We start from the raw sequence: 24,729 nt of genomic DNA on the forward strand, positions 1-24,729 counted from the left end.
GCTGGGCATGTATTAAGAATTTCAAAATACTGAATCTGCCCATCTCATCTGATCTAAGTTGTATGAGTCAAATTAAGCTGCACAAATTCTCCATGCCAGAAGAACAGTGAAAAGCTGCAGGCACTCGAAATGGAAGACAACCACCTAAAATTGGCTTCCTATAAAAAGAGGCAGAGAAATGCTTCTGTATATTCTCCATGGCTAATATTTTAGAGGGAAGTAACAATGGTGTGGTCCACATGTTTATAGATATACAGCTATGCAACCACTTAGCAAGGTACTCTTAGAAAGGGTGCATGTGTAGTCTTTGTCAATCAAAATACAGGTGATAATTGAAGTTGTTTTTCTAGTCCTTCTTTGGGATCATATCACGTTTTCAGGCACCAGCAAGAATTGTGCCCTGTAATCTTAGCTAGAATCTCTAGATCCAGAAAAGTGTCTCTTTCCTTCTTTCAGTTGAGTATAATTTTCTGTAGGTAAATGTGATCTTTTCCAGTGTAACTGTTTTGCCAAAATGGAAAGATCTTTGCCTCTTGAGTGCACTGTGTAAATAGCACAAGATATTTCAAGAGGCATTTTTTTAAACCATAATTATGGTGGGTATTAGAGACAATCATAAAAGTGTGATCCGGGACCTTAAATGAGATCATATGATTAATCTGATCACATAATATATTTTATTATAAAAGCTTCCTGACTACAAATAGCTTCATATATGAACAAATGAAAGGCAAGAGGGCCCTTTTCTAAGTTACCTAATTAAATACGGAATGCTGAAGTCAGGACTGACAACACAGGGAGGAAAAAAATCTATTAAGATCAACCAGTTTTAGGGCAACTGCAATTAAATAATTGCCACAGTATGTTACAATCCCAATGACAAAAGTAGAGATATACCATAATGCACTAAATTGCATAATATTAGCTGTCTCTCTCTCTCTTTTTTCAGGCTAATTCTCTGAGTAGGTTCAAAGAAAAAAAGAAATATTTAAGATCAAGTTAACGTTATGGCATCCTCTAACACCAGCAAACAATGTTAGTCCTTGGTAGAAAGGCTACTAGGATGATCAGGGGAATAGAGATCCTAATTTATGAGAGGAGATTAAAAGAATTTGGCTTGTTCAGTTTAGCAACACCAAATCGGAGAGGGGATGTGATTGCTCTCTCTAAACACATCAGAGGGGTGAACATCAAAGAGGGAAAAGAGCTTTTTAAGCTAAAGGACAATGTTAGCACAAGGACAAATGGGTGTAAATTCTAAGATGGAGCTTGACAAGTCTATGAACAGGTTTATATGGTGGAGTTGCCTGTGATAGCTGGGACCAGACTCGATGACCCAAAAGGTCCTTTCCAGTCCTATGGTCCTAGAAAGTAACTGGCAAACCAAGAAATATAATCCTACTGTAATGTATTACATCAATGTAATGCCTGTTAAAAATGTTTCTAGTATGACCAAATGCTGGGCTACATCCTTAAAGAACTGGGGAACAGCTTAAATCAGTATTGTTCTGTGTTTGGATGGCAATAGGAGATGGTGCTGGCGTGTTTTTTCACTTTCCTTGGGAGAATGCCCATTGTGTTAGTCTTTCACATTCCATGTCATGCGAGAATCAGAAATGAGTCATATGGTTCTTCTGCATGTTTCGATCCTGAAGATTTCTTCTTCTCTTGCAAACAGTGAAACTTTGCCTTGCCTGGTTAGGAATATTCCTGTGGCTTTTGTTTCAGTGTCATACAGTTTGCTGTGTGCTTGGGTTTTTATTTTAGACAAAATTTTAAAGGGAGTTGGAAAAGGGCCAAATAGATCTGATGGGAATGTAACTGTTACTTGTGGGTGCGTCTATACTGCAGTCATAGGGTGTGATTGCAGCTTGTGTAGACAGACCTAAGTTAGTTTTAACCTGGCTATCTTGGGTACCAGAGCAATGAATCCATGGCATCCTGGTGTTCAGCGTGGGCTGGCAGCCTGGTTCCAGGTGGAGTTCTATAGTCCATGCGCCTCTGGTAACAAGTCAGCTAGATTAAAGCTAGCTCAGGCATGTCCACATGACCTGTAATTGCACCCCATGATTGCCTGGCTACTGTGTCCCTACCTTCCTAGCCTTCAGGTGTTGCCAGTTTCTTCCAGGCAGAGCTCATGATGACTTTCATACCAGGGACCCCACAATTAGTCATTCTGAGAGGGCCTCCTGATCTCCATGAGCCCCAAAGACTAACGGTAGTCCCACTCTATTCTTGTTCCATCTCTGCTTTAAAGGAAGTGTCAGGTCCCAGGATGCTCCAGAGGAATTGGTGCAAGGGTTTGGAGGCATTTCTTGTTTCTGGGGACTAGAGGAGCAGTTGCAAGTGACCTGCTTCAGTGGAGGACCAGAGAGGGAGAGAGAATGGGAACAGGTGTTCAGACATGACTGTAATGGGGGCCATATAAGATAGATTGACGCCACCGGCACCTCTAGCTGTAGTTGGTGACTTCCTTGGATGAGTTGCAGGGGCTGGAGCCCAGAGGATGTCCACTGCTGACAAACACCAAGAAATTATAGACTAGAGTGCAGGCTCCTATTTTCCAAGTCATCTTAATCATTACGAAGTGATTCCACCACCTCTAGAGCCTGAATAAGGTTAGTGGAAACATTACAGTCTTCCAGAGCAATACTAACTTGATTTTCAGTTTCCTCCACTTGTTTGCAAGGCTGGGCCAATTTATTTTCTGCTGTTTTGTGCTGCTGATGGTTAAATAGATTCCTTCTGGTACCTAGCGAGGGATGTATTTTTTTTCCTTTCCGTTGCCTTCCTGAATTTCTTTTGAAATCGCTTTGATAAATTGAATTCAAAACATCACAGGTAGAAAACATTAGATCTCAGAGAGGCTTTACTTTGAAAATGTAAGTAAAACTCAGATCACTGGCTTTTAAGAATTCCCATGCTGGGATATCATAAAACGTGTGATGTCTGAGCACTACTAAAAACTCCACTGTCTGATCTGTTGGTTTCATGTGCCATGTAGAAAAGTGAAAGTCTGGCATTCAGTGAAAGGCTCCCTACATTATTGTCTGTGGTATGCATTATTTAGGTGGAGTTAAGAACCATTTGAATAAAATATCAAGCAGTCCAACTCTAGCAGGTTATGGCTTAAATGCCTAGTTTTCAGAGGTGCTGATCATCCACCTTTGTGAAGTGCTGACACGGATGGAAATAGCTATAGAAGTGCAAAGTATTATTAAAACAACAAGGAGTCCGGTGGCACCTTAAAGACTAACAGATTTATTTTAACCTTTAGTCTTTAACATGTCACCGGACTCCTTTTTGTTTTTGTGGATACAGACTAACACAGCTACCCTCTGGTGCAAAGTATTATTGTCATCATCAATAGGATAAGACTGAGAAGAAGGAACCTGCTGCGGGGTGTGCAATCCAAAGCTGGCTTCCTCCAATCTCTTACCTACTCCATGAAAGAAATAGTGATTGGGACAATCATTATCCCTTTTAAAAAGGGATCCCCTCCAGTGCGCTGGATCCCCTGGCACAGGAGAAGCTGAAAATAGCTGCTAGCAGTGGGCCTGGAAGTGTTCTTGATTGTACTATCTCAAGCAGGCACACCTCGTGGCAGAATGTAGACTTGTATAGTTGAAATGAATGGGAAACAGCAAGTCTCGGATGATCTTATATTTGGCTTGTTTCAGTTTGTCTGAGTCTCCCTGGGAGATAAAGAGCCTTCTTTCACTAGGAGAGGGGTGGGGAGGAAATAAGGAAAAAACCTTCACAAGGTGTGTGGGCAGGAGGGCAATACATGGAAATAGCCTGGTGCTGAGGGGCTGAAGTCACAAGGAGGTGGATCCATGGGCCTATGAAACTGGTGTGCAGTCCACCAGTAAAACATCTAGGTCAGTATCCTGAAAGGGACAGAATAGAATGTCTATTCCTGTCCAGGCACTGCTAGCATCACTGCTTGCTGACATGACTGCTTGGGATTTTCTATACTAATATCACCCTTTTCTTTAGGATGGAGCTTTATATAATAAGGCACAGTACAATGCAGCCATGGAGTTAAAGGCAAATTATGGCTAACGACATCAGGATTTACAAAAAGTACCAAGGAATCTTTAATATCTACAAAGATCAGATGGAATATCAAATCTGTTCTTCAGGGCTCATGTGACATTCCCAGGCTTACTGGGAAAGGAATTCAGCAAACGGGAAGACGGTTGAAAAGTTAAATTAGTGTTTGTTAAACTAGTCTTAAAGCAGGTTGGAAATTATTATGCATAAAAGGCCTGACCTTGTTTCATGCCGAAGTCTCTTTGGCATCCACAGTATGATGCCAAGGTTAATTAGTCCCAGTACAATATACTGATATTTGACACTAGTGTAAATCAGGCATAAATCATCTGTATAAATGCAACTGAATGTGGCCCACACTCTGAGGTTCCCGTACAACAGTGTCCCAAATGCCTATAGGGTGCTTTCTTTAGTACAGTGACTGCTGCTAGCAGCAGAATCAGCAGAATCAGCAGTGTCTTTAAAGGGATCCCCTGCTTGGGTCTAGGTGAGAAGTGCTTGGAGAAACCTTAAACTTTCAGCTTGATGAGTTGGGCGAAACAAAAATGGTTGGAGCTTTGTTTTAATAAATTTGTGCCTCAGCTTCCAATAAATGTGTGTGCTTCTGTAGAGGCAATGTAAATCCTCAGTGAAGGGTGATTACTTGGAAGCAAATCCATCACAAAGTTGAACACCTGCTCTAATGCCAAGCATTCTGGATACTTCTTCCTCTGCGGTTGCCTTGAGTGAAAGGTTTTATTAATGGAGGGGTTTGCTTTTTATTTTAATTTCTTCCTGAACAGTGACATATCTGAGCTGCAGAACTTCAAAGCAGGATACAGCTTTCTATTTTTTATTATAGACTTCCTTTCTAGACTGGGTTTTCATACTTCCAACTATATCCCTGGCTATGCAGTTACAATTCGTATGAAAGTATCAGAGTCCTGGCAAGGGCAGCCAGGACCGAGGGTCAGAGCAGGGTCAAACACGAAGCCAAGAATAATGGAGAAGTTCATGGTCAAGTTCCAGGCTGGGGACAATACTAAGGATCAGCATCTGAGTCAGGTTTCAGGATCTGGGTCAGGAGGCAAGGTCCAAATTAAACCACGGTCAAAACTGAGTTCAAGAGCAGAAAGCAGGAATGGTCGTGGCAGGAGACCTACACTGATGCCTGGACATGTCCTCAAATGCCTCTTGGGTTTATATAGAGTAGGGAGCCAACGAGACTTCTGCCTGTTAGACCCCTTGAAGTGGGACTTCCTGTGGTCTGTGTCCACAGTGTGACAGGAGTAGTGGAAGATGACCTGGTTACAGCAGTGTGGAGGTATTTGCTGCCTAGCAGCTCTGCAAATCTGGATTTGAGACCTGCTGGGCCTTGCAGAAAGTCAGTAGAAGTTGCAAACACACATCCAAACTGACGGCAGACTGACTTTTCTTCTTCTACCATAACCACACCTGCCAAATGGATGACTCCTGTATAGCTGTGTTGACAGTACAAAACCATGTCATGAGAGCACTTATTGGAGCGTGGGTGTAGGAATAATCTCCAACCCCAGTTGTTTTTGAAATGCAGGTGAACTCCTTCCCTCAGTGCTTTTAAACACACACACAAGAGTGGTCATAAAGCATTTGGATTCCACTCTAATTTTCTGAGGTAAAACAAATCATTTCACACACTACTCAATGGACAAATGTTTTCAGAAAGTGGGTCTCCAAGGGCTGAATGGCTGACGACAACATAGGACACATTTCAATTTAAAGAGAATTAGGTCTCTGTAGAGCAATACTGTAATTTTGTAAAAGTCACTTCAAAATTGGGATCACCCTGGTGGCAAGTTATTCAGTTGCGTTCTAAACCCCGGGATGTTTCTGAACATTAACAATCACCCAGCGCGGCATGGCAGTATTGGAAATAGCTCTGAGCTGCGGTGTTTGAGAGCATCTAGACATTGTCCTCTTTCTACGTGGCAACAGGATTTACTACATAGGAATTGGCTTCCATCAGTGAGTACAAAAGCTCTAAGGCGGAGTTTGACTGACACACCAGCTTCCAATGGGACACTTGAGTGAGCTGGACAATTAATTACAGGTTTCAGAGTAGCAGCCGTGTTAGTCTGTATTCGCAAAAAGAAAAGGAGTACTTGTGGCACCTTAGAGACTAACAAATTTATTAGAGCATAAGCTTTCGTGAGCTACAGCTCACTTCATCGGATGCATTTGGTGGAAAAAACAGAGGAGAGATTTATATACACACACACAGAGAACATGAAACAATGGGTTTATCATACACACTGTAAGGAGAGTGATCACTTAAGATAAGCCATCACCCACAGCAGGGGGGGGAAAGGAGGAAAACCTTCCATGGTGACAAGCAGGTAGGCTAATTCCAGCAGTTAACAAGAATATCAGAGGAACAGTGGGGGGTGGGGTGGGAGGGAGAAATACCATGGGGAAATAGTTTTACTTTGTGTAATGACTCATCCATTCCCAGTCTCTATTCAAGCCTAAGTTAATTGTATCCAGTTTGCAAATTAATTCCAATTCAGCAGTCTCTCGTTGGAGTCTGTTTTTGAAGCTTTTTTGTTGAAGTATAGCCACTCTTAGGTCTGTGATCGAGTGACCAGAGAGATTGAAGTGTTCTCCAACTGGTTTTTGAATGTTATAATTCTTGACGTCTGATTTGTGTCCATTCATTCTTTTACGTAGAGACTGTCCAGTTTGGCCAATGTACATGGCAGAGGGGCATTGCTGGCACATGATGGCATATATCACATTGGTAGATGCGCAGGTGAACGAGCCTCTGATAGTGTGGCTGATGTGATTAGGCCCTATGATGGTATCCCCTGAATAGATATGTGGACAGAGTTGGCAACGGGCTTTGTTGCAAGGATAGGTTCCTGGGTTAGTGGGTCTGTTGTGTGGTGTGTGGTTGCTGGTGAGTATTTGCTTCAGATTGGGGGGCTGTCTGTAAGCAAGGACTGGTCTATCTCCCAAGATCTGAGAGAGCGATGGCTCGTCCTTCAGGATAGGTTGTAGATCCTTGATGATGCGTTGGAGAGGTTTTTGTTGGGGGCTGAAGGTGATGGCTAGTGGCGTTCTGTTGTTTTCTTTGTTGGGCCTGTCCTGTAGTAGGTGACTTCTGGGTACTCTTCTGGCTCTGTCAATCTGTTTCTTCACTTCAGCAGGTGGGTATTGTAGTTGTAGGAATGCATGATAGAGATCTTGTAGGTGTTTGTCTCTGTCTGAGGGGTTGGAGCAAATGCGGTTATATCGTAGCGCTTGGCTGTAGACAATGGATCGAGTGGTATGATCTGGATGAAAGCTAGAGGCATGTAGGTAGGAATAGCGGTCAGTAGGTTTCCGATATAGGGTGGTGTTTATGTGACCATCGCTTATTAGCACCGTAGTGTCCAGGAAGTGGATCTCTTGTGTGGACTGGTCCAGGCTGAGGTTGATGGTGGGATGGAAATTGTTGAAATCATGGTGGAATTCCTCAAGAGCTTCTTTTCCATGGGTCCAGATGATGAAGATGTCATCAATGTAGCGCAAGTAGAGTAGGGGCATTAGGGGACGAGAGCTGAGGAAGCGTTGTTCTAAGTCAGCCATAAAAATGTTGGCATACTGTGGGGCCATGCGGGTACCCATCGCAGTGCCGCTGATTTGAAGGTATACATTGTCACCAAATGTGAAATAGTTATGGGTCAGGACAAAGTCACAAAGTTCTGCCACCAGGTTAGCCGTGACAGTATCGGGGATACTGTTCCTGACGGCTTGTAGTCCATCTTTGTGTGGAATGTTGGTGTAGAGGGCTTCTACATCCATAGTGGCTAGGATGGTGTTTTTAGGAAGATCACCAATGGACTGTAGTTTCCTCAGGAAATCGGTGGTGTCTCGAAGATAGCTGGGAGTGCTGGTAACGAAGGGCCTGAGGAGGGAGTCTACATAGCCAGACAATCCTGCTGTCAGGGTGCCAATGCCTGAGATGATGGGGCGTCCAGGATTTCCAAGTTTATGGATCTTGGGTAGCAGATAGAATACCCCAGGTCGGGGCTCCAGGGGTGTGTCTGTGCGGATTTGTTCTTGTGCTTTTTCAGGGAGTTTCTTGAGCAAATGCTGTAGTTTCTTTTGGTAACTCTCAGTGGGATCAGAGGGTAATGGCTTGTAGAAAGTGGTGTTGGAGAGCTGCCTAGTAGCCTCTTGTTCATACTCCGACCTATTCATGATGACGACAGCACCTCCTTTGTCAGCCTTTTTGATTATGATGTCAGAGTTGTTTCTGAGGCTGTGGATGGCACTGTGTTCTGCATGGCTGAGGTTATGGGGTAAGCGATGCTGCTTTTCCACAATTTCAGCTCGTGCACGTCGGCGGAAGCAGTCTATGTAGAAATCCAGGCTGCTGTTTCGACCTTCAGGAGGAGTCCACCTAGAATCCTTCTTTTTGTAGTGTTGGCAGGAAGGTCTCTGTGGGTTAATATGTTGGTCAGAGGTGTGTTGGAAATATTCCTTGAGTCTGAGACGTCGAAAATAGGATTCTAGGTCACCACAGAACTGTATCATGTTCGTGGGGGTGGAGGGGCAAAAGGAGAGGCCCCGAGATAGGACAGATTCTTCCGCTGGGCTAAGAGTATAGTTGGATAGATTAACAATATTGCTGGGTGGGTTACGGGAACCATTGTTGTGGCCCCTTGTGGCATATAGTAGTTTAGATAGCTTAGTGTCCTTTTTCTTTTGTAGAGAATCAAAGTGTGTTTTGTAAATGGCTTGTCTAGTTTTTGTAAAGTCCAGCCACGAGGAAGTTTGTGTGGAAGGTTGGTTCTTTATGAGAGTATCCAGTTTTGAGAGCTCATTCTTAATCTTTCCCTGTTTGCTGTAGAGGATGTTAATCAGGTGGTTCCGCAGTTTCCTTGAGAGTGTGTGGCACAAGCTGTCAGCATAGTCTGTGTGGTATGTAGATTGTAATGGATTTTTTACCTTCAGTCCTTTCGGTATGATGTCCATCTGTTTGCATTTGGAGAGGAAGATGATGTCTGTCTGTATCTGTGCGAGTTTTTTCATGAAGTTGACAGATTTCCACTCTATCTATCCTTGCAACAAAGCCCGTTGCCAACTCTGTCCACATATCTATTCAGGGGATACCATCATAGGGCCTAATCACATCAGCCACACTATCAGAGGCTCGTTCACCTGCGCATCTACCAATGTGATATATGCCATCATGTGCCAGCAATGCCCCTCTGCCATGTACATTGGCCAAACTGGACAGTCTCTACGTAAAAGAATGAATGGACACAAATCAGACGTCAAGAATTATAACATTCAAAAACCAGTTGGAGAACACTTCAATCTCTCTGGTCACTCGATCACAGACCTAAGAGTGGCTATACTTCAACAAAAAAGCTTCAAAAACAGACTCCAACGAGAGACTGCTGAATTGGAATTAATTTGCAAACTGGATACAATTAACTTAGGCTTGAATAGAGACTGGGAATGGATGAGTCATTACACAAAGTAAAACTATTTCCCCATGGTATTTCTCCCCCGCACCCCACCCCCCCACTGTTCCTCTGATATTCTTGTTAACTGCTGGAATTAGCCTACCTGCTTGTCACCATGGAAGGTTTTCCTCCTTTCCCCCCCCTGCTGTGGGTGATGGCTTATCTTAAGTGATCACTCTCCTTACAGTGTGTATGATAAACCCATTGTTTCATGTTCTCTGTGTGTGTGTATATAAATCTCTCCTCTGTTTTTTCCACCAAATGCATCCGATGAAGTGAGCTGTAGCTCACGAAAGCTTATGCTCTAATAAATTTGTTAGTCTCTAAGGTGCCACAAGTACTCCTTTTCTTTTTGGACAATTAATTGCCACATTCCCAATGAGCTAGTTTTGAAATAAAACACACTTATTTATTATGGGCCACCAAGTACGTGGTGGGGTGCGGGGGTGACTGATGATGGAGACATGCTGCCAGGCAGATGAGACAGGAGTCCCAGAACTAGTCTGGTTGGCCCTGGCCTCTGGCAATTGTCGGAAGACATGCAGACTTGAGAAGCCTGAGCCTCTCGTCTCTCCTCCTGTGGAATAACAACACTCTCACTCTCATCTCCACAGAACAACCTGGAAAGTCTAAGGTTCCCCTGCTGGTAGATATGACAATGATGAGCCCAGTACAAGAACTTCTACAGAACAGAATAAAACACACAGCTGTTTCTCACATCTGGGGCAATCCGAGGCATTGTTTCAAGAACAAATGGTTAGCTAAATGCCTTAGTTTGTTACCATCTCTCTTGTACCTTCCCTGTCCTGCTTGTTCCAGTGCTACAGCTGGGCAGCTCTCAATATGTGAACCAGGGTGGCTCATTGCAGAATACTTTCCTGTTGTATATGTCTGTCTTTTTTTTTTTTAAACAGCAAAGAGCATTGTGCCACATCTGGGCCATGTTAAATCACATTGGGGAGAAAAAGAGCCAGGTTGGGTCTTGTGTTCAATAGTCTTGAAGAAGATATCCACTTTGGCATTTCCCATTAAATGAGCAAAGAGCATGGCTAGGCTCCTGGTGCTAGAAACATCACTTGGTATTGTGGGTTCTCATCACCTATGAAAACCAGGTCCTACGTGTTTTAAAATGGACACCTAGAAATGGAAGAATCCAGAATTAGTGACCAATCTGGAAAGTGTGGACCTTAGACTCTATGCATCTCTGGTTCCCCATCTGTGAAATGAGGATATTGATGTTTACTCACCTGAATAAGGCATTTCAAGAGCTCTGTGTGAAAACTGCTGTGTAAGTGCTAAGTCTTATAAGATGTGGGAATGAATATGGGATATTCCTCGTACTCGAGGACATTTTAAGGGGTGTGCCCTCCATAGAGAATTGACCAGCTGATCTGAGTGGCAGTAGCTCAGAACTATCTTGTCTGTTTCATACACTAAAATGTTCCACTTCCTGGCATCATTGATCACAGCTCACAAAGGATTCTTGTGCTTCATTTTCAACAGATACCTCATTCCTGTTTAGAGGATGGCAGAAGAGAGGGGACAGGAATGAAATGTAAAGTAATCTGAGTGCTTGCAGATGGGCTAATCGTGCAAATTTGCACTGTCTGCTAAGCAACACACAGCATGTTCAACAGGGTGAGCGTTCTGTACCCTGAGGCAATATTTTTCTGGTGCTGTTTTCTTCAATATGAGGTGTCCAGGTCCCCTGTGGATTTCATCTGGGGAGAATTCATCACCAGAAAATAACTACTTGTGTTGGATTTATAGATGAGCTAAATGGTTTCTCGTAATGCTGTGGTTTAGTATCTTTTAGTTTCTCTCTTTTGCCTAAGCATCACTGATAGAGGGAAATAAATCTGCCACTCAGATAACATATTTGCCCTTGGTATCAAAATATATAAATAAAAATTACAAGGTCATTAACCATAGCAAGAGAAAGAAAAATGCACAGTATATTACATGGCTGGATCCCAAGCCGGGTAGGACAAATAACAATACACTGAAGAGTATTGCTCATTTCCCTTTTTTGAGGGCAGGGGTGCACTTTCCTTTCACAGTGGAAGTTCTAGGCGTATGTCAGTCCAAATTTATGAGCAGTGTGTTTTTCAGTGTGTTTCATTTATCAAATGCAAATTTCTATGGCCAGTGATTTAATAGTCAACAACTAGTAGGGCAAAAAATAAATATTTACTAACGAAGTATTTTAAAAAAAAGCAGTGTAAAGGAACAGAATTTTAGCTGCCATTCTCCAAGTAATTTGTCTTTCTTTCTGAAAAGGCATGCTATGTGTAGGGTACAAATCCTTTGTCTTTTCATGGAGTCCAACTTGTATGGAAAATGAGCTGTTATTCTCAGCAATATGTGGCCTTGGGAAGCTATGGACTCTTGCTTATATTTTAAGATCTCTTGTTTCCTTAGGGCTGGACTGAGACTTCAGGTGCAAGTTGAGATGCATAAGCTGCACCAGCACTGGGATAACGCTAGGAGGCACTGTGACTAGTGAGACGCCTCTGACACAGCTCCCATTCTGCTTCCCCCTGGCTTTGTCAGGGGACAGAGGGAATTTACCGCTGGTTTATACCAGCAGCAGATTATGACATTATGTGTATTGCATTGTCCAGGGCTCTGTCCATTCCCCAGTCCTCTTGCCCACATTCTCCTGGAGCACCTGCTCACTTACATAATGAAACCTAAAGTCTATGCAGTCCACGTAGTCTCACCCTCACTCTCTTGTGCAGGCTTGTAGCCCAAAGGAATGTCTATACAGCATCTGAGTGATGTAATTCCTGTCACAGCTCAAGCTAGCACCTAAAAGGAACAGTGTGGCCATGGTAGCCTTACATACCCAGGGGGTTGGGCAGGATTGTTCTCGGGCAAATTTTAAAAAGGAAGAATATCCTGACTTTCAAAGGGAAAGCATGTGTTTTGTATAATGGGAAGCTGAATATGGTGTACCACTTGTTTTCTGTTTACATTTCTCATGCACATAATTTCTTTCTAACTGAAGGGTAATCTTCAAGCGCCTACAGGCTCCAGTGCTGAATGTCCCATGTGATATGTTCCATGCCCACTGCACAGGCATCACATAGCTTCTTTCAGAAATGGGCATACCTGAGCTATTAGCAATTAATTAGTTTATTTGGAAATTTGGTGCAGGAAATAAGCCCGTGTACACAAGCACGCAGCCCATGAAATGGAATATGACAGCCACAGTTAGATCCTCAGCTAGCTTCAGTGGACCTGTGTCAGTTTACACCACCTGAATCCAGTGCCTAACATCCAGGTGTCAGGGTTTCTCATGCAATTGCTGCTTTGCCTAAGGGCTCAAAGAGCAGTAACTCTATCTCAAGTCATCAGAGGCTGATGTATCACCCGCTGTACAATATCTTACCATAAACAGTCATATCAGCCTGTTTTCAAGGAAAAAGTTCTTGTTTCATGGTTTGTTTTATCCTCCAACTCTCGCACAGGTCTGGCAGTGCGGAGGAAGCATGGAAGTGTTACCTTGCTCAAGAGTTGCCCACATTGAACGCACAAAGAAACCTTACAACAATGACATTGATTACTATGCAAAGCGCAATGCCCTGCGGGCTGCTGAGGTCTGGATGGATGACTTCAAGTCACATGTTTACATGGCATGGAACATCCCAATGACAGTAAGTGGAGAACATGCTATAATTGAGTAAATGGAGGCAGAGAACTATGGATATCTGATCTAAGTTACCTCTGTCTGTGCTGGGTGATACTACTAAATCCATCACCTATTGACTGAGGCTGGGAGGAAGAGCACTTTCATAGCAGCAAATATTCAAAACAAAGAACTCTGTCATCTTAATTTGTTTCCCCAGAATAAATTCAGTTGCACACTGATGAGCAGTGACCCACATTTATGACCTAATCCTAACACAGAGAACTGGGCTAATTTGATTCCTGGGAGGAAGTCATTCATTTATGATGACATCATTCATCTTTGAGATACTCAAATATTACACAGATAAGCACCCCGAAATGTCTACAAATAAATGTCATGGTGCGTGATACAAATAAACATGCTGAGCCTGATTCTCCACTCCGTTTACACCAGTTTATGATGGAGTGATTCAGTGGAGCTCACCATTGGTATAATGGATGGGAGAATCAGGCCCAAACGGTCTAGCTTTGTAGTTTGGTGTTTGGTCACGATAGTGTAGGCACGTTCTATCTCTTGCTATATGTATATATAGCACCTAGCACAATTGGGTCCTGATCTTGGTGTGGGAATGATGTAAATATGTGCATCAATAAACATTTTCCTTTAAACCCACTGTGGTCGGGTTTGCATCCTTTGGAAAGGGCTCTTAGACTTCTGCTGGGAAGAGAAAAAAGAAACCGCTAAATTTGTTTGCTTGATGGTTTCCACAAATGAATGCTGAGAGTAAAAAAAAAAAAAGAGAGAGAGAGAGACACATTTAAATAAACATTATGCCAAAATATGATTTCCTTAAATTTCTCAGAGATTACTTTTTGATGCAGTTTTCTGCACTGAAGCCATAAAGCAGTGCTTTGAAAAAAACAGACGCATCTATATTGGCAGGACATAAAACCAGCAATAAGCCTGGGACATTAAAACTTAGTTTCCATCAGAGAAAATGATTGATAAAATGTAGGTCATAAAACCCCCATTCGTTCTTGAAAAAAGTTAGAATGCTGCTGTTTTACAGCTCTATTGCACTGGGGCATTAAACAAAACTTAGTGTACTCTCGTTAGCTATAGGACTAGATCATATGGGTGTTAGAGGAGTAAAAACCTCCCCGCTCCATCAACAAGAACTATCTACCCTATTCATCTCCACGTGAAGCATTGAGTGTGTTGCACCAACACCACCAGCCAATAATCCATACACTATAGGACCATAGCTTACATAGGACAGACACAATAATACAGGGAGCTGCAAAGCCTGTCTGTTTGTCATACTAAGCTTCACTTTCAATTGAAATGACAGTGAATGAGATGATGGGTTGCTTAATTGTAGAACAGTGAGTGCTCTTTGCCAGTAAAGTAGATAGTAGCATTGCTAACGCCTGCCCTATCAGTCGACAGCACCCCATTGTAATTCTGTGTAAAATTGGTATAATTTAGGGCAGTGGTTCTCAACCTATTTAGGTTGTGGGCCACATCCAATACTACCTGTATGGCCCTGAGGATGTCACATGGGCTGCAGCTGTGTGCTTATTGGGCCGCAGGTGGAGAATCAATGATTTAGGGTATTTCTACATTGCAATGTAAGCCCAGGATTTGAACTCAAGCTCAAGCCTAACACAAATTGCACTAACCTTGGGCTTGGAATTAGGGTTCCAGAACCCCAGGTGGCGTGGGGGTTGGAGAGTCTGAGCCTGAGTCAAACTGGGACCCAGGGTTCAAGCCCTGTTGCTTTACAGTGTGGGTGTAGCCCCACTGGACTCATGCTCTTGGAGTCTGCCACAAAGTATTCCACAATACCACGGGCTGACTTTCTTTGTCCTCTGGACAGTCAGGTTGGGCAGACAGTCAAGTTTTCCCACACTGAAACACGAACAAAGGGCTAGAGCAGCCATGTTTTGGGCGGTGGTTGGACTCAGGCCTGCATAATGCAATGTAGATGCTGGAGCCCCAGGTTAGGACCCAGGGTTCTGCAGTTCCTAACCTGTGGTTACAAATGAGTGTAGATGCTAAAGCCCTATCTTAACAAACCCAGGATCTGCTAACTCTATTTCTACTAACCCTGAGCTTACATTGCAGTGAAGACGTACCTATAGGGTGTGTCTGCACTGCAGCCAGGGGTGTGATTTGAAGCTCATGTAGATGTACTCAAGTTAGCTTTAATATAGCAGAGAGGATGCGGTGGCATAGATTGCCACACCCTCATTGCTATTTTCAGCGAGTTAGCATGGGTACGTCTATACAAGCTGCATTTCACACTCCCGGCTACAGTGTAGACAGACCCTTAGATCAGAATTAGCCCCTGAGTTTGTAACAAAATCTGTAACCAGGGCAATTACATTGAAGTTTCATTGCAAACATTTAGCACAGCTCTATGTGCCAATAATCTCAGTTTTTTAAATGTTGTTTTTACTTTGTTTTTTGTTTGTTTCTTTGTTCGTTTTTCTTCTTTTGCCATTCTCTATTGTCCAGGCCAGCTGTACAATAAGTAGTTACTTACAAAGGAAAGGCGGAAATGTAGCTTCCAAACAAAAGAAATTCCAGGTTGGTTTCAAGTAAAGAAAACAACTGTAAAGTCAATATGATGGGATTTCTCTGCTATATTCCTGCTTTGCAGAACCCGGGAGTTGACTTCGGAGATGTTTCAGAAAGAATAGCTCTACGACAGCGACTGCAGTGCCGAAATTTTAAGTGGTACCTGGAGAACGTCTATCCTGAAATGAGGGTTTACAACAATACAATCACTTATGGAGAGGTGCTGTATGACATTGAAAATACATCATAACTGCATTAGAGCATTCCTTTCATCTTAATTAGTGGGCATAAGATGACACAGTACAATTTAAAATCGCCTTGACAGCAGGAACACAAACTTTCCCATACCTCTTTTAATCCAGTCTATAAAGTGTAGGCTGTAAGCAATGTTACCCTTCTCATTGGAGTGCACCAGATTAAATCACTGTCACGAACAATGAGTCGCACATTCCTGGTTTTTCTTTTGGTGTATAGCAGCCTCAATTATGTAAATCCAAGGCAATTAGTCCCAAATGGGCCAGCATGAACAACAAAAACAAAAAGTCTTTAACTGGCTCAGCTGCCTAGAGTAATCTAAATTAATTGGCATAAGTGGGGGTGGCATGGGCACTGGATTCTCTAAGAAAGGGGTCTCTCTTTGGACCCCACTATGATCTTGCAATGGAATACACTGATTTAGGCAGCAGTTCTGCAGAAAAGGACCTAGGGGTTACAGTGGACGAGAAGCTGGATATGAGTCAACAGTGTGCCTTGTTGCCAAGAAGGCTAACAGCATTTTGGGCTGTATAAGTAGCTCCAATTTATGCCAGCAGATCAAGGGACGTGATTATTCCCCTCTATTCGGCATTGGTGAGGCCTCATCTGGAGTACTGTGTCCAGTTTTGGGCCCCACGCTACAAGAACGATGTGGAAAAATTGGAAAGAGTCCAGAAAAGGGCAACAAAAATGATTAGGGGGCTGGAGCACATGACTTATGAGGAGAGGCTGAGAGAACTGGGATTATTTAGTCTGCAGAAGAGAAGAATGAGGGGGGATTTGATAACTGCTTTCAACTACCTGAAAGGGGGTTCCAAAGAGGATGGATCTAGACTGTTCTCAGTGGTAGCAGATGACAGAACGAGGAGTAATGGTCTCAAGTTGCAGTGTGGGCGGTTTAGGTTGGATATTAGGAAAAACTTTTTCACTAAGAGGATTGTGAAGTACTGGAATGGGTTACCTAGGGAGGTGGTGGAATCTCCTTCCTTTGAGGTGTTTAAGGTCTTGACAAAGCCCTGGATGGGATGATTTAGTTGGGGATTGGTCCTGCTTTGAGCAGGGGGTTGGACTAGATGACCTCCTGAGGTCCCTTCCAACCCTGATATTCTGTGGTTCTATGACTTTGCCCATTGAGTTTTGAAAATCCTGCTGGTCGGAGGAAAACTGATACCCTTGAGAGAGCATGAGTGGAGGCTACAGTTGGGTGTGTCTTATGCTCAACACATGTGACTCAAAGTAGATAAAAACATCACAGTTGGTTTGCAATTAACTTCTGCTTTTCCTCCTCTTCCCACTCTCACTCATAGACTAGTGCTGAATAAGATCTTGCAAAATATAACCTAATTTTTTTTAGCCAGATATATTTAAAGATCAGCCCAAACAAAACTCCTGTGTCCAGACACATCAGAACTTCAGAGAGGTTTTGATCCATGCGCATACTTCGTGTCTGATTCCTTTGATTTACAGTGGCCAATCCAAAAACCAAGATCCAAAACTCCCTGATAATTAGGAAAGCTTGGATGTGCATCTGTGGCTCAGGCTCACCTGTAGGGGTTTTGATGTTGTTTGTTTTAATAACTATATAAATAGCATAATCTCCTATTTTAAAAAAAAGGCTTATATGACTTATGGCCTTGAAATTATGCAAAGTTCTAATAACTTCACTGTCATGCAATTTGTAAAAAAAAATCTGAAATTGCCTACTGACGGTAAATTCAAATCCTAAGGGAATGAGTTTTCATGTGGTCATTCTTCTTTCCTGTGCCATTTGATTGAGCTCATATAAAAATAGGTCATTCACTTTAGATATTGATGCAAAGGGCACATTTTATTGGGTAATATCACTTTGCATCTTAATATAACAGTCACTGGCACTAAATGAAAAAAGACATTTAGTAAATTCAACATAAGCTATTAGCAACCGTCAGGTCCAAGAAGGTTATAAACTGAGAAACGCATTGGCACTATCAAGTCATGCCTATTACACCAGGTTTTCAGCAAGTCATTCACTATAACAAAGTCTGTTTCCATTGAGTGATCAGATAGAAGGTCCTTGAGTTAAACAGGAAGCTTGATGGTCAAGTATCTTAGTTATTAAAATGTATCAAGATAAACAGTCAAAGCCAGATATTTAGCAGATGTAAATTGGCATAGTTCCTCTGGAGCTTTGTGTCTGTGTTGAAATGTACCGTAGGTAAATATACGTATTGACACTAAGGATGACTTGTTATTGAAAATCTTCCCTTCTAGTTATTTTCTTAGAGAAAGAGAGGTCACTGTAGTCTCTGGACTTTAGTGAGTTTAGGGGAAATAAATGTATTGAGTAGATGGACACAGCAGTAAAAATATATTTCTTATTGACGCAATTCACAATCTTTAAGGCCCCATCATAAAGCTGTCTTCATCTTCTTTACCCCGTGTAGTATCTTCGTCATAAAATAATCCTACTGAAGCTTAACTGCTGGTATATCTTAATTCCCTCACCAAATTGCCTGTTATGTTTCATGTAGTAATCAGTATTTACTGAGTTTTTCGTATTTTATGTGTGATATTTATTATATCTATGCAGTAATTACACCGTCATTTGTATAACATGTGGATGCCTGAAAATGTGTTCACTCTCTCAACTAAACCTGAACTGTTGATGGTTTCAAGATGTTCAGTTAAATGACTCCTTTGTAAAATCAAAATAGGTGTTTGTCACATATTCATGTTCATCTGCACTCCTTGATTCCGGGCAGTTCCAAAATATAAGAGAAGCTGCTTGTGTGATATTTCTAGCCTGAGTAGGAACGAAGAAACATCTGAAATCTCACCATATTTTCACCCTGATTTTTCAGACTGATAAAGCCCATATAGTCTGTGAAAGTATCTGAACTTCTGGTTTAGTTGATTACCTGCACCTAACCTTTGAACCTCTACAAATTCTCCCAGTACTATTTATTATTATTATTATTGTGTTGTCTCATGACAATACACCAAACACAATACATTGCTCCCATACTTTACCATATATGTTCCTACTTCAGCTGAGGTTCATTATATATACTTTTGCTTTGTATACACACCCTACACTAACAAATAAAGTGCTCTACTGTCAGAAACACTCCGGTGTAGTTAGTCGTATTTTCAGCATAGAGAAATAAATTCTTCCCTTATTTACTCCAGTGTAAATCTACTGAAGTCAACATAATTAATCTAGATTTACACAAGCATACCTTGGAGCAGGATTTGGCCTATGGCTTTTACAGTGAATTTTAGTGGTTTATGATCTTTGTGCAATTACTTGAAAATACAGATCTGGTCCAAGTTGGTAGTTTGGCAAGATTGTAGCACATTTTGATAATGCAGCTGTGTTTTTCATACAAGGAATTCACGGTCAAAGTCTCTACAAGTGTCCTACGAAAGGACTAATGAAGTGTCAGTGCTGGTGAATGAGAGTGTTTTCCTTCCTCAAAGAAATGTTGAACATCTTCACATACATGAATGCATCCGATGAAGTGAGCTGCAGCTCATGAAAGCTTATGCTCAAATAAATTTGTTAGTCTCTAAGGTGCCACAAGTACTCCTTTTCTTTTTGCGAATACAGACTAACACTTCTACTACTCTGAAATCTTCACATACTGTTTGCTTTGATAATTGTAAAGCGACAAAGTTTCAGTCAACTGGGCTTTTATTATAGATAGCGGTGCCTAAAGCAATTGTTTTTTCTGCTCTCATTGTAGGTACGTAACAGCAAAGCTAGTGGCTATTGTTTAGACCAGGGAGCAGAAGATGATGACAAAGCGATCCTCTATCCATGCCATGGAATGTCCTCCCAGGTAAATTAACTAAAATTCTTGTTATCATTAAGAGATGGAAAGTCTTAGACCTAAACAAAGAAACTTTCAGAGGAAACAAAAAGTGATTTGATGGTGTAACCGGGCGCAGACTCATCAGCAGCGCCGTCTGCTGGTCATCTCTGGGAATTAGGTCACCAGCCTCTGCAGCGCCTTCTTCAGGCCAGTGTCTCGCCTTGCTGCTGGTTCCCGTGTCCCTCCCAGGACCCCGATACCCCTTTCACTGGGTGCTGCCCCCTGGCAGTATCCCACAGTTCTGGGTCTCCCCCTCCCAGGGGAACCCCCCCACCCACTATCCCTACCTCGCCTTGTAGGGTCCTGCCAGTCACCAGCTAGCCCCCGCGCCCTGGGCAGACTGCAGTATGAGCCACTCATCATAGGCAAGGTTGGGTTTGGACCTGCTGCCTCTGTCTAACCTTGGGCTGTGCCCTGCCACCCCAGTACCTGCTGGGCCTAATGCTAGGCCGCAGCCTGGGGCTTTTCTGGCTGGAGCTCCCCAGCTCCTCAGGCTCTTCCCCAGCCCTGCTCCAATCTAGGTACTCTTCTTAGGTCCCTGCAGCCAGGTCCCTCCCTCTCAGAAGCTAGAGAGAGAGTCTCTCTGGGCTTCTGGCTCACAGCCTTTATAGAGCCAGCTGGGCCCTGATTGGGGCATGGCCCCTTCCCCCGCACCCCCCTCCCCACCCCCGAGGCTGCTTCCGCAATCAGCCCAGCTGCCTTCCTCTGCCCCAGCCCTCTCCCAGGGCTATCTTAAACCCTTCTGGGCCCGAGCAGGTGTCCACCCCACTACAGATGGATATTGGCAAAATTTTGGCTTTTGGTCACTACTAGTTTATCCTTTGAGTAACTGAGGATCTTTTTTCTGGGGCAGCAGTGATCAAATGAAAGCTGAAAGAGCAAAGCCACATCTATACACAGAGCTTACATTGGGTTAATTAAAAGTGGTTTAAAAACTGACTTGGAGCAATTCCTTAGAGCAATTGGAGCAAATCCTTGCATCAGACAAGCTAAACCGATGTAAGCCTGTTTTAAATTTGTTTAAGAATGGCCACACGGGGTTTTGAGGCCTTGTCTGCACACATATCACATGTTTAGTGAAACTGATATAAACCTCTCTGTGGAGAGTCTTATTTTGGTTTGTGTGTCTTATTTCAGGCTAGTTTAAACCTGCTTATAATGGATTTAAACTACACCAAAATAAGCCTGGTTTAAACCAAAATAAGATTTTCCACACAGCTCTTTGCACCAGCTCAACTAAATCATTTTTAAAACCTAACTTTAGTTAAACTGGTGCCGCTTTGTGTGTAGACTAGGCTTAGCAGGGGGAGCTTGTATGTATAAAGTAGTTGTTACCAAAAAGTTTCATTTGGACATGAATCCTGCAAGTGCTTATGCATGTGTTTAACTTTATGCGCATGATTAGTCCCATTGAATAAGATTGCTCAGGGGCCTGATCCAAAGCCCACTGAAGTCAATGAGAAACTTTCAATTGACTTCAGTGGACTTTGAATCAGGCCCCAAGTGGTTAAAATAAGCATGCACATGCTTGTGGGATTGGGTCCTTGGTTTGATTAGCAATGAGTAGTAAATAAATGTCACACCTACACACAAAAATCCCAGTTGATTGTTAAAATGTTTTTTTTTCCCCTGGAGAAGAAGGCAATCAAACTGTGTGACACATTTCATACATAAAGTAAAGCTAATTGAATGTATGGTTTTGCCATTTTTATGAGCAGTCAAAACATTTCAACTATTCCTACGCCAACAAGTTTCACAAAGAAACAAGCTTTACTCAGAAAGCTCTTTTCACTGCTGAAAACTATTTTTCACTTCACAAAATGGTCATTCCTTCTGCTACCAAAGCCAGAGCCTGATTAAACAATGCAGCCGTGGGAATTTTGCCTGCATTAACAGTCCTGGATGAGCCCCGAAGCTTTTTGAGCATGCTTCCCACTTGGGTGGGTATCATTCAGCTATCCCCCTGGGTCCCCTATCAGGTCATCTGTGATACTCTAGTACTCCAAAAAGAAAAGGAGTACTTGTGGCACCTTAGAGACTAACAAATTTATTAGAGCATAAGCTTTCGTGAGCTACAGCTCACTTCATCGGATGCATTTGGTGGAAAAAACAGAGGAGAGATTTATATACACACACACAGAGAACATGAAACAATGGGTTTATCATACACACTGTAAGGAGAGTAAAAAGAAAAGGAGTACTTGTGGCACCTTAGAGACTAACAAATTTATTAGAGCATAAGCTTTCGTGAGCTACAGCTCACTTCATCGGATGCATTTGGTGGAAAAAACAGAGGAGAGATTTATATACACACACACAGAGAACATGAAACAATGGGTTTATCATACACACTGTAAGGAGAGTGATCACTTAAGATAAGCCATCACCAACAGCAGGGGGGGGAAAGGAGGAAAACCTTTCATGGTGACAAGCAGGTAGGCTAATTCCAGCAGTTAACAAGAATATCAGAGGAACAGTGGGGGGTGGGGTGGGAGGGAGAAATACCATGGGGAAATAGTTTTACTTTGTGTAATGACTCATCCATTCCCAGTCTCTATTCAAGCCTAAGTTAATTGTATCCAGTTTGCAAATTAATTCCAATTCAGCAGTCTCTCGTTGGAGTCTGTTTTTGAAGCTTTTTTGTTGAAGTATAGCCACTCTTAGGTCTGTGATCGAGTGACCAGAGAGATTGAAGTGTTCTCCAACTGGTTTTTGAATGTTATAATTCTTGACGTCTGATTTGTGTCCATTCATTCTTTTACGTAGAGACTGTCCAGTTTGGCCAATGTACATGGCAGAGGGGCATTGCTGGCACATGATGGCATATATCACATTGGTAGATGCGCAGGTGAACGAGCCTCTGATAGTGTGGCTGATGTGATTAGGCCCTATGATGGTATCCCCTGAATAGATATGTGGACAGAGTTGGCAACGGGCTTTGTTGCAAGGATAGGTTCCTGGGTTAGTGGTTCTGTTGTGTGGTGTGTGGTTGCTGGTGAGTATTTGCTTCAGATTGGGGGGCTGTCTGTAAGCAAGGACTGGTCTGTCTCCCAAGATCTGAGAGAGCGATGGCTCGTCCTTCAGGATAGGTTGTAGATCCTTGATGATGCGTTGGAGGGGTTTTAGTTGGGGGCTGAAGGTGATGGCTAGTGGCGTTCTGTTGTTTTCTTTGTTGGGCCTGTCCTGTAGTAGGTGACTTCTGGGTACTCTTCTGGCTCTGTCAATCTGTTTCTTCACTTCAGCAGGTGGGTACTGTAGTTGTAGGAATGCATGATAGAGATCTTGTAGGTGTTTGTCTCTGTCTGAGGGGTTGGAGCAAATGCGGTTATATCGTAGCGCTTGGCTGTAGACAATGGATCGAGTGGTATGATCTGGATGAAAGCTAGAGGCATGTAGGTAGGAATAGCGGTCAGTAGGTTTCCGATATAGGGTGGTGTTTATGTGACCATCGCTTATTAGCACCGTAGTGTCCAGGAAGTGGATCTCTTGTGTGGACTGGTCCAGGCTGAGGTTGATGGTGGGATGGAAATTGTTGAAATCATGGTGGAATTCCTCAAGAGCTTCTTTTCCATGGGTCCAGATGATGAAGATGTCATCAATGTAGCGCAAGTAGAGTAGGGGCATTAGGGAACGAGAGCTGAGGAAGCGTTGTTCTAAGTCAGCCATAAAAATGTTGGCATACTGTGGGGCCATGCGGGTACCCATCGCAGTGCCGCTGATTTGAAGGTATACATTGTCACCAAATGTGAAATAGTTATGGGTCAGGACAAAGTCACAAAGTTCTGCCACCAGGTTAGCCGTGACCGTATCGGGGATACTGTTCCTGACGGCTTGTAGTCCATCTTTGTGTGGAATGTTGGTGTAGAGGGCTTCTACATCCATAGTGGCTAGGATGGTGTTTTTAGGAAGATCACCAATGGACTGTAGTTTCCTCAGGAAATCGGTGGTGTCTCGAAGATAGCTGGGAGTGCTGGTAACGAAGGGCCTGAGGAGGGAGTCTACATAGCCAGACAATCCTGCTGTCAGGGTGCCAATGCCTGAGATGATGGGGCGTCCAGGATTTCCAGGTTTATGGATCTTGGGTAGCAGATAGAATACCCCAGGTCCTGGCTCCAGGGGTGTGTCTGTGCGGATTTGTTCTTGTGCTTTTTCAGGGAGTTTCTTGAGCAAATGCTGTAGTTTCTTTTGGTAACTCTCAGTGGGATCAGAGGGTAATGGCTTGTAGAAAGTGGTGTTGGAGAGCTGCCTAGTAGCCTCTTGTTCATACTCTGACCTATTCATGATGACGACAGCACCTCCTTTGTCAGCCTTTTTGATTATGATGTCAGAGTTGTTTCTGAGGCTGTGGATGGCACTGTGTTCTGCATGGCTGAGGTTATGGGGTAAGCGATGCTGCTTTTCCACAATTTCAGCTCGTGCACGTCGGCGGAAGCAGTCTATGTAGAAATCCAGGCTGCTGTTTCGACCTTCAGGAGGAGTCCACCTAGAATCCTTCTTTTTGTAGTGTTGGCAGGAAGGTCTCTGTGGGTTAATATGTTGGTCAGAGGTGTGTTGGAAATATTCCTTGAGTCTGAGACGTCGAAAATAGGATTCTAGGTCACCACAGAACTGTATCATGTTCGTGGGGGTGGAGGGGCAAAAGGAGAGGCCCCGAGATAGGACAGATTCTTCCGCTGGGCTAAGAGTATAGTTGGATAGATTAACAATATTGCTGGGTGGGTTACGGGAACCATTGTTGTGGCCCCTTGTGGCATATAGTAGTTTAGATAGCTTAGTGTCCTTTTTCTTTTGTAGAGAATCAAAGTGTGTTGATACAGTTCTGTGGTGACCTAGAATCCTATATCCTAAGCCTCAGAAACAACTCTGACATCAT

General features: G+C 43.0%; 1 protein-coding gene across 6 annotated transcripts in view; it reads left to right on the forward strand.

Annotated features, from left to right (window-relative positions):
- GALNT9 (polypeptide N-acetylgalactosaminyltransferase 9) overlaps window positions 1-24,729 on the forward strand; it is a 327,400-nt gene that overhangs the window by 284,533 nt on the left and 18,138 nt on the right. For 5 of the 6 annotated variants that reach the window (XM_043498205.1, XM_038373241.2, XM_038373244.2 and 2 more), the window contains 3 exons: window positions 13,004-13,189; window positions 15,830-15,967; window positions 19,728-19,823. In XM_043498205.1, coding sequence (XP_043354140.1) covers window positions 13,004-13,189; window positions 15,830-15,967; window positions 19,728-19,823 — 420 coding nt within the window. Of the gene's footprint in view, window positions 1-13,003; window positions 13,190-15,684; window positions 15,757-15,829; window positions 15,968-19,727; window positions 19,824-24,729 lie in introns of all 6 variants that reach the window. The other variant, XM_043498204.1, reaches the window with a different exon arrangement.

The sequence above is a fragment of the Dermochelys coriacea genome, chromosome 15 (genome assembly GCF_009764565.3).
Source record: "Dermochelys coriacea isolate rDerCor1 chromosome 15, rDerCor1.pri.v4, whole genome shotgun sequence".
Lineage (NCBI taxonomy): Eukaryota > Metazoa > Chordata > Testudines > Dermochelyidae > Dermochelys > Dermochelys coriacea.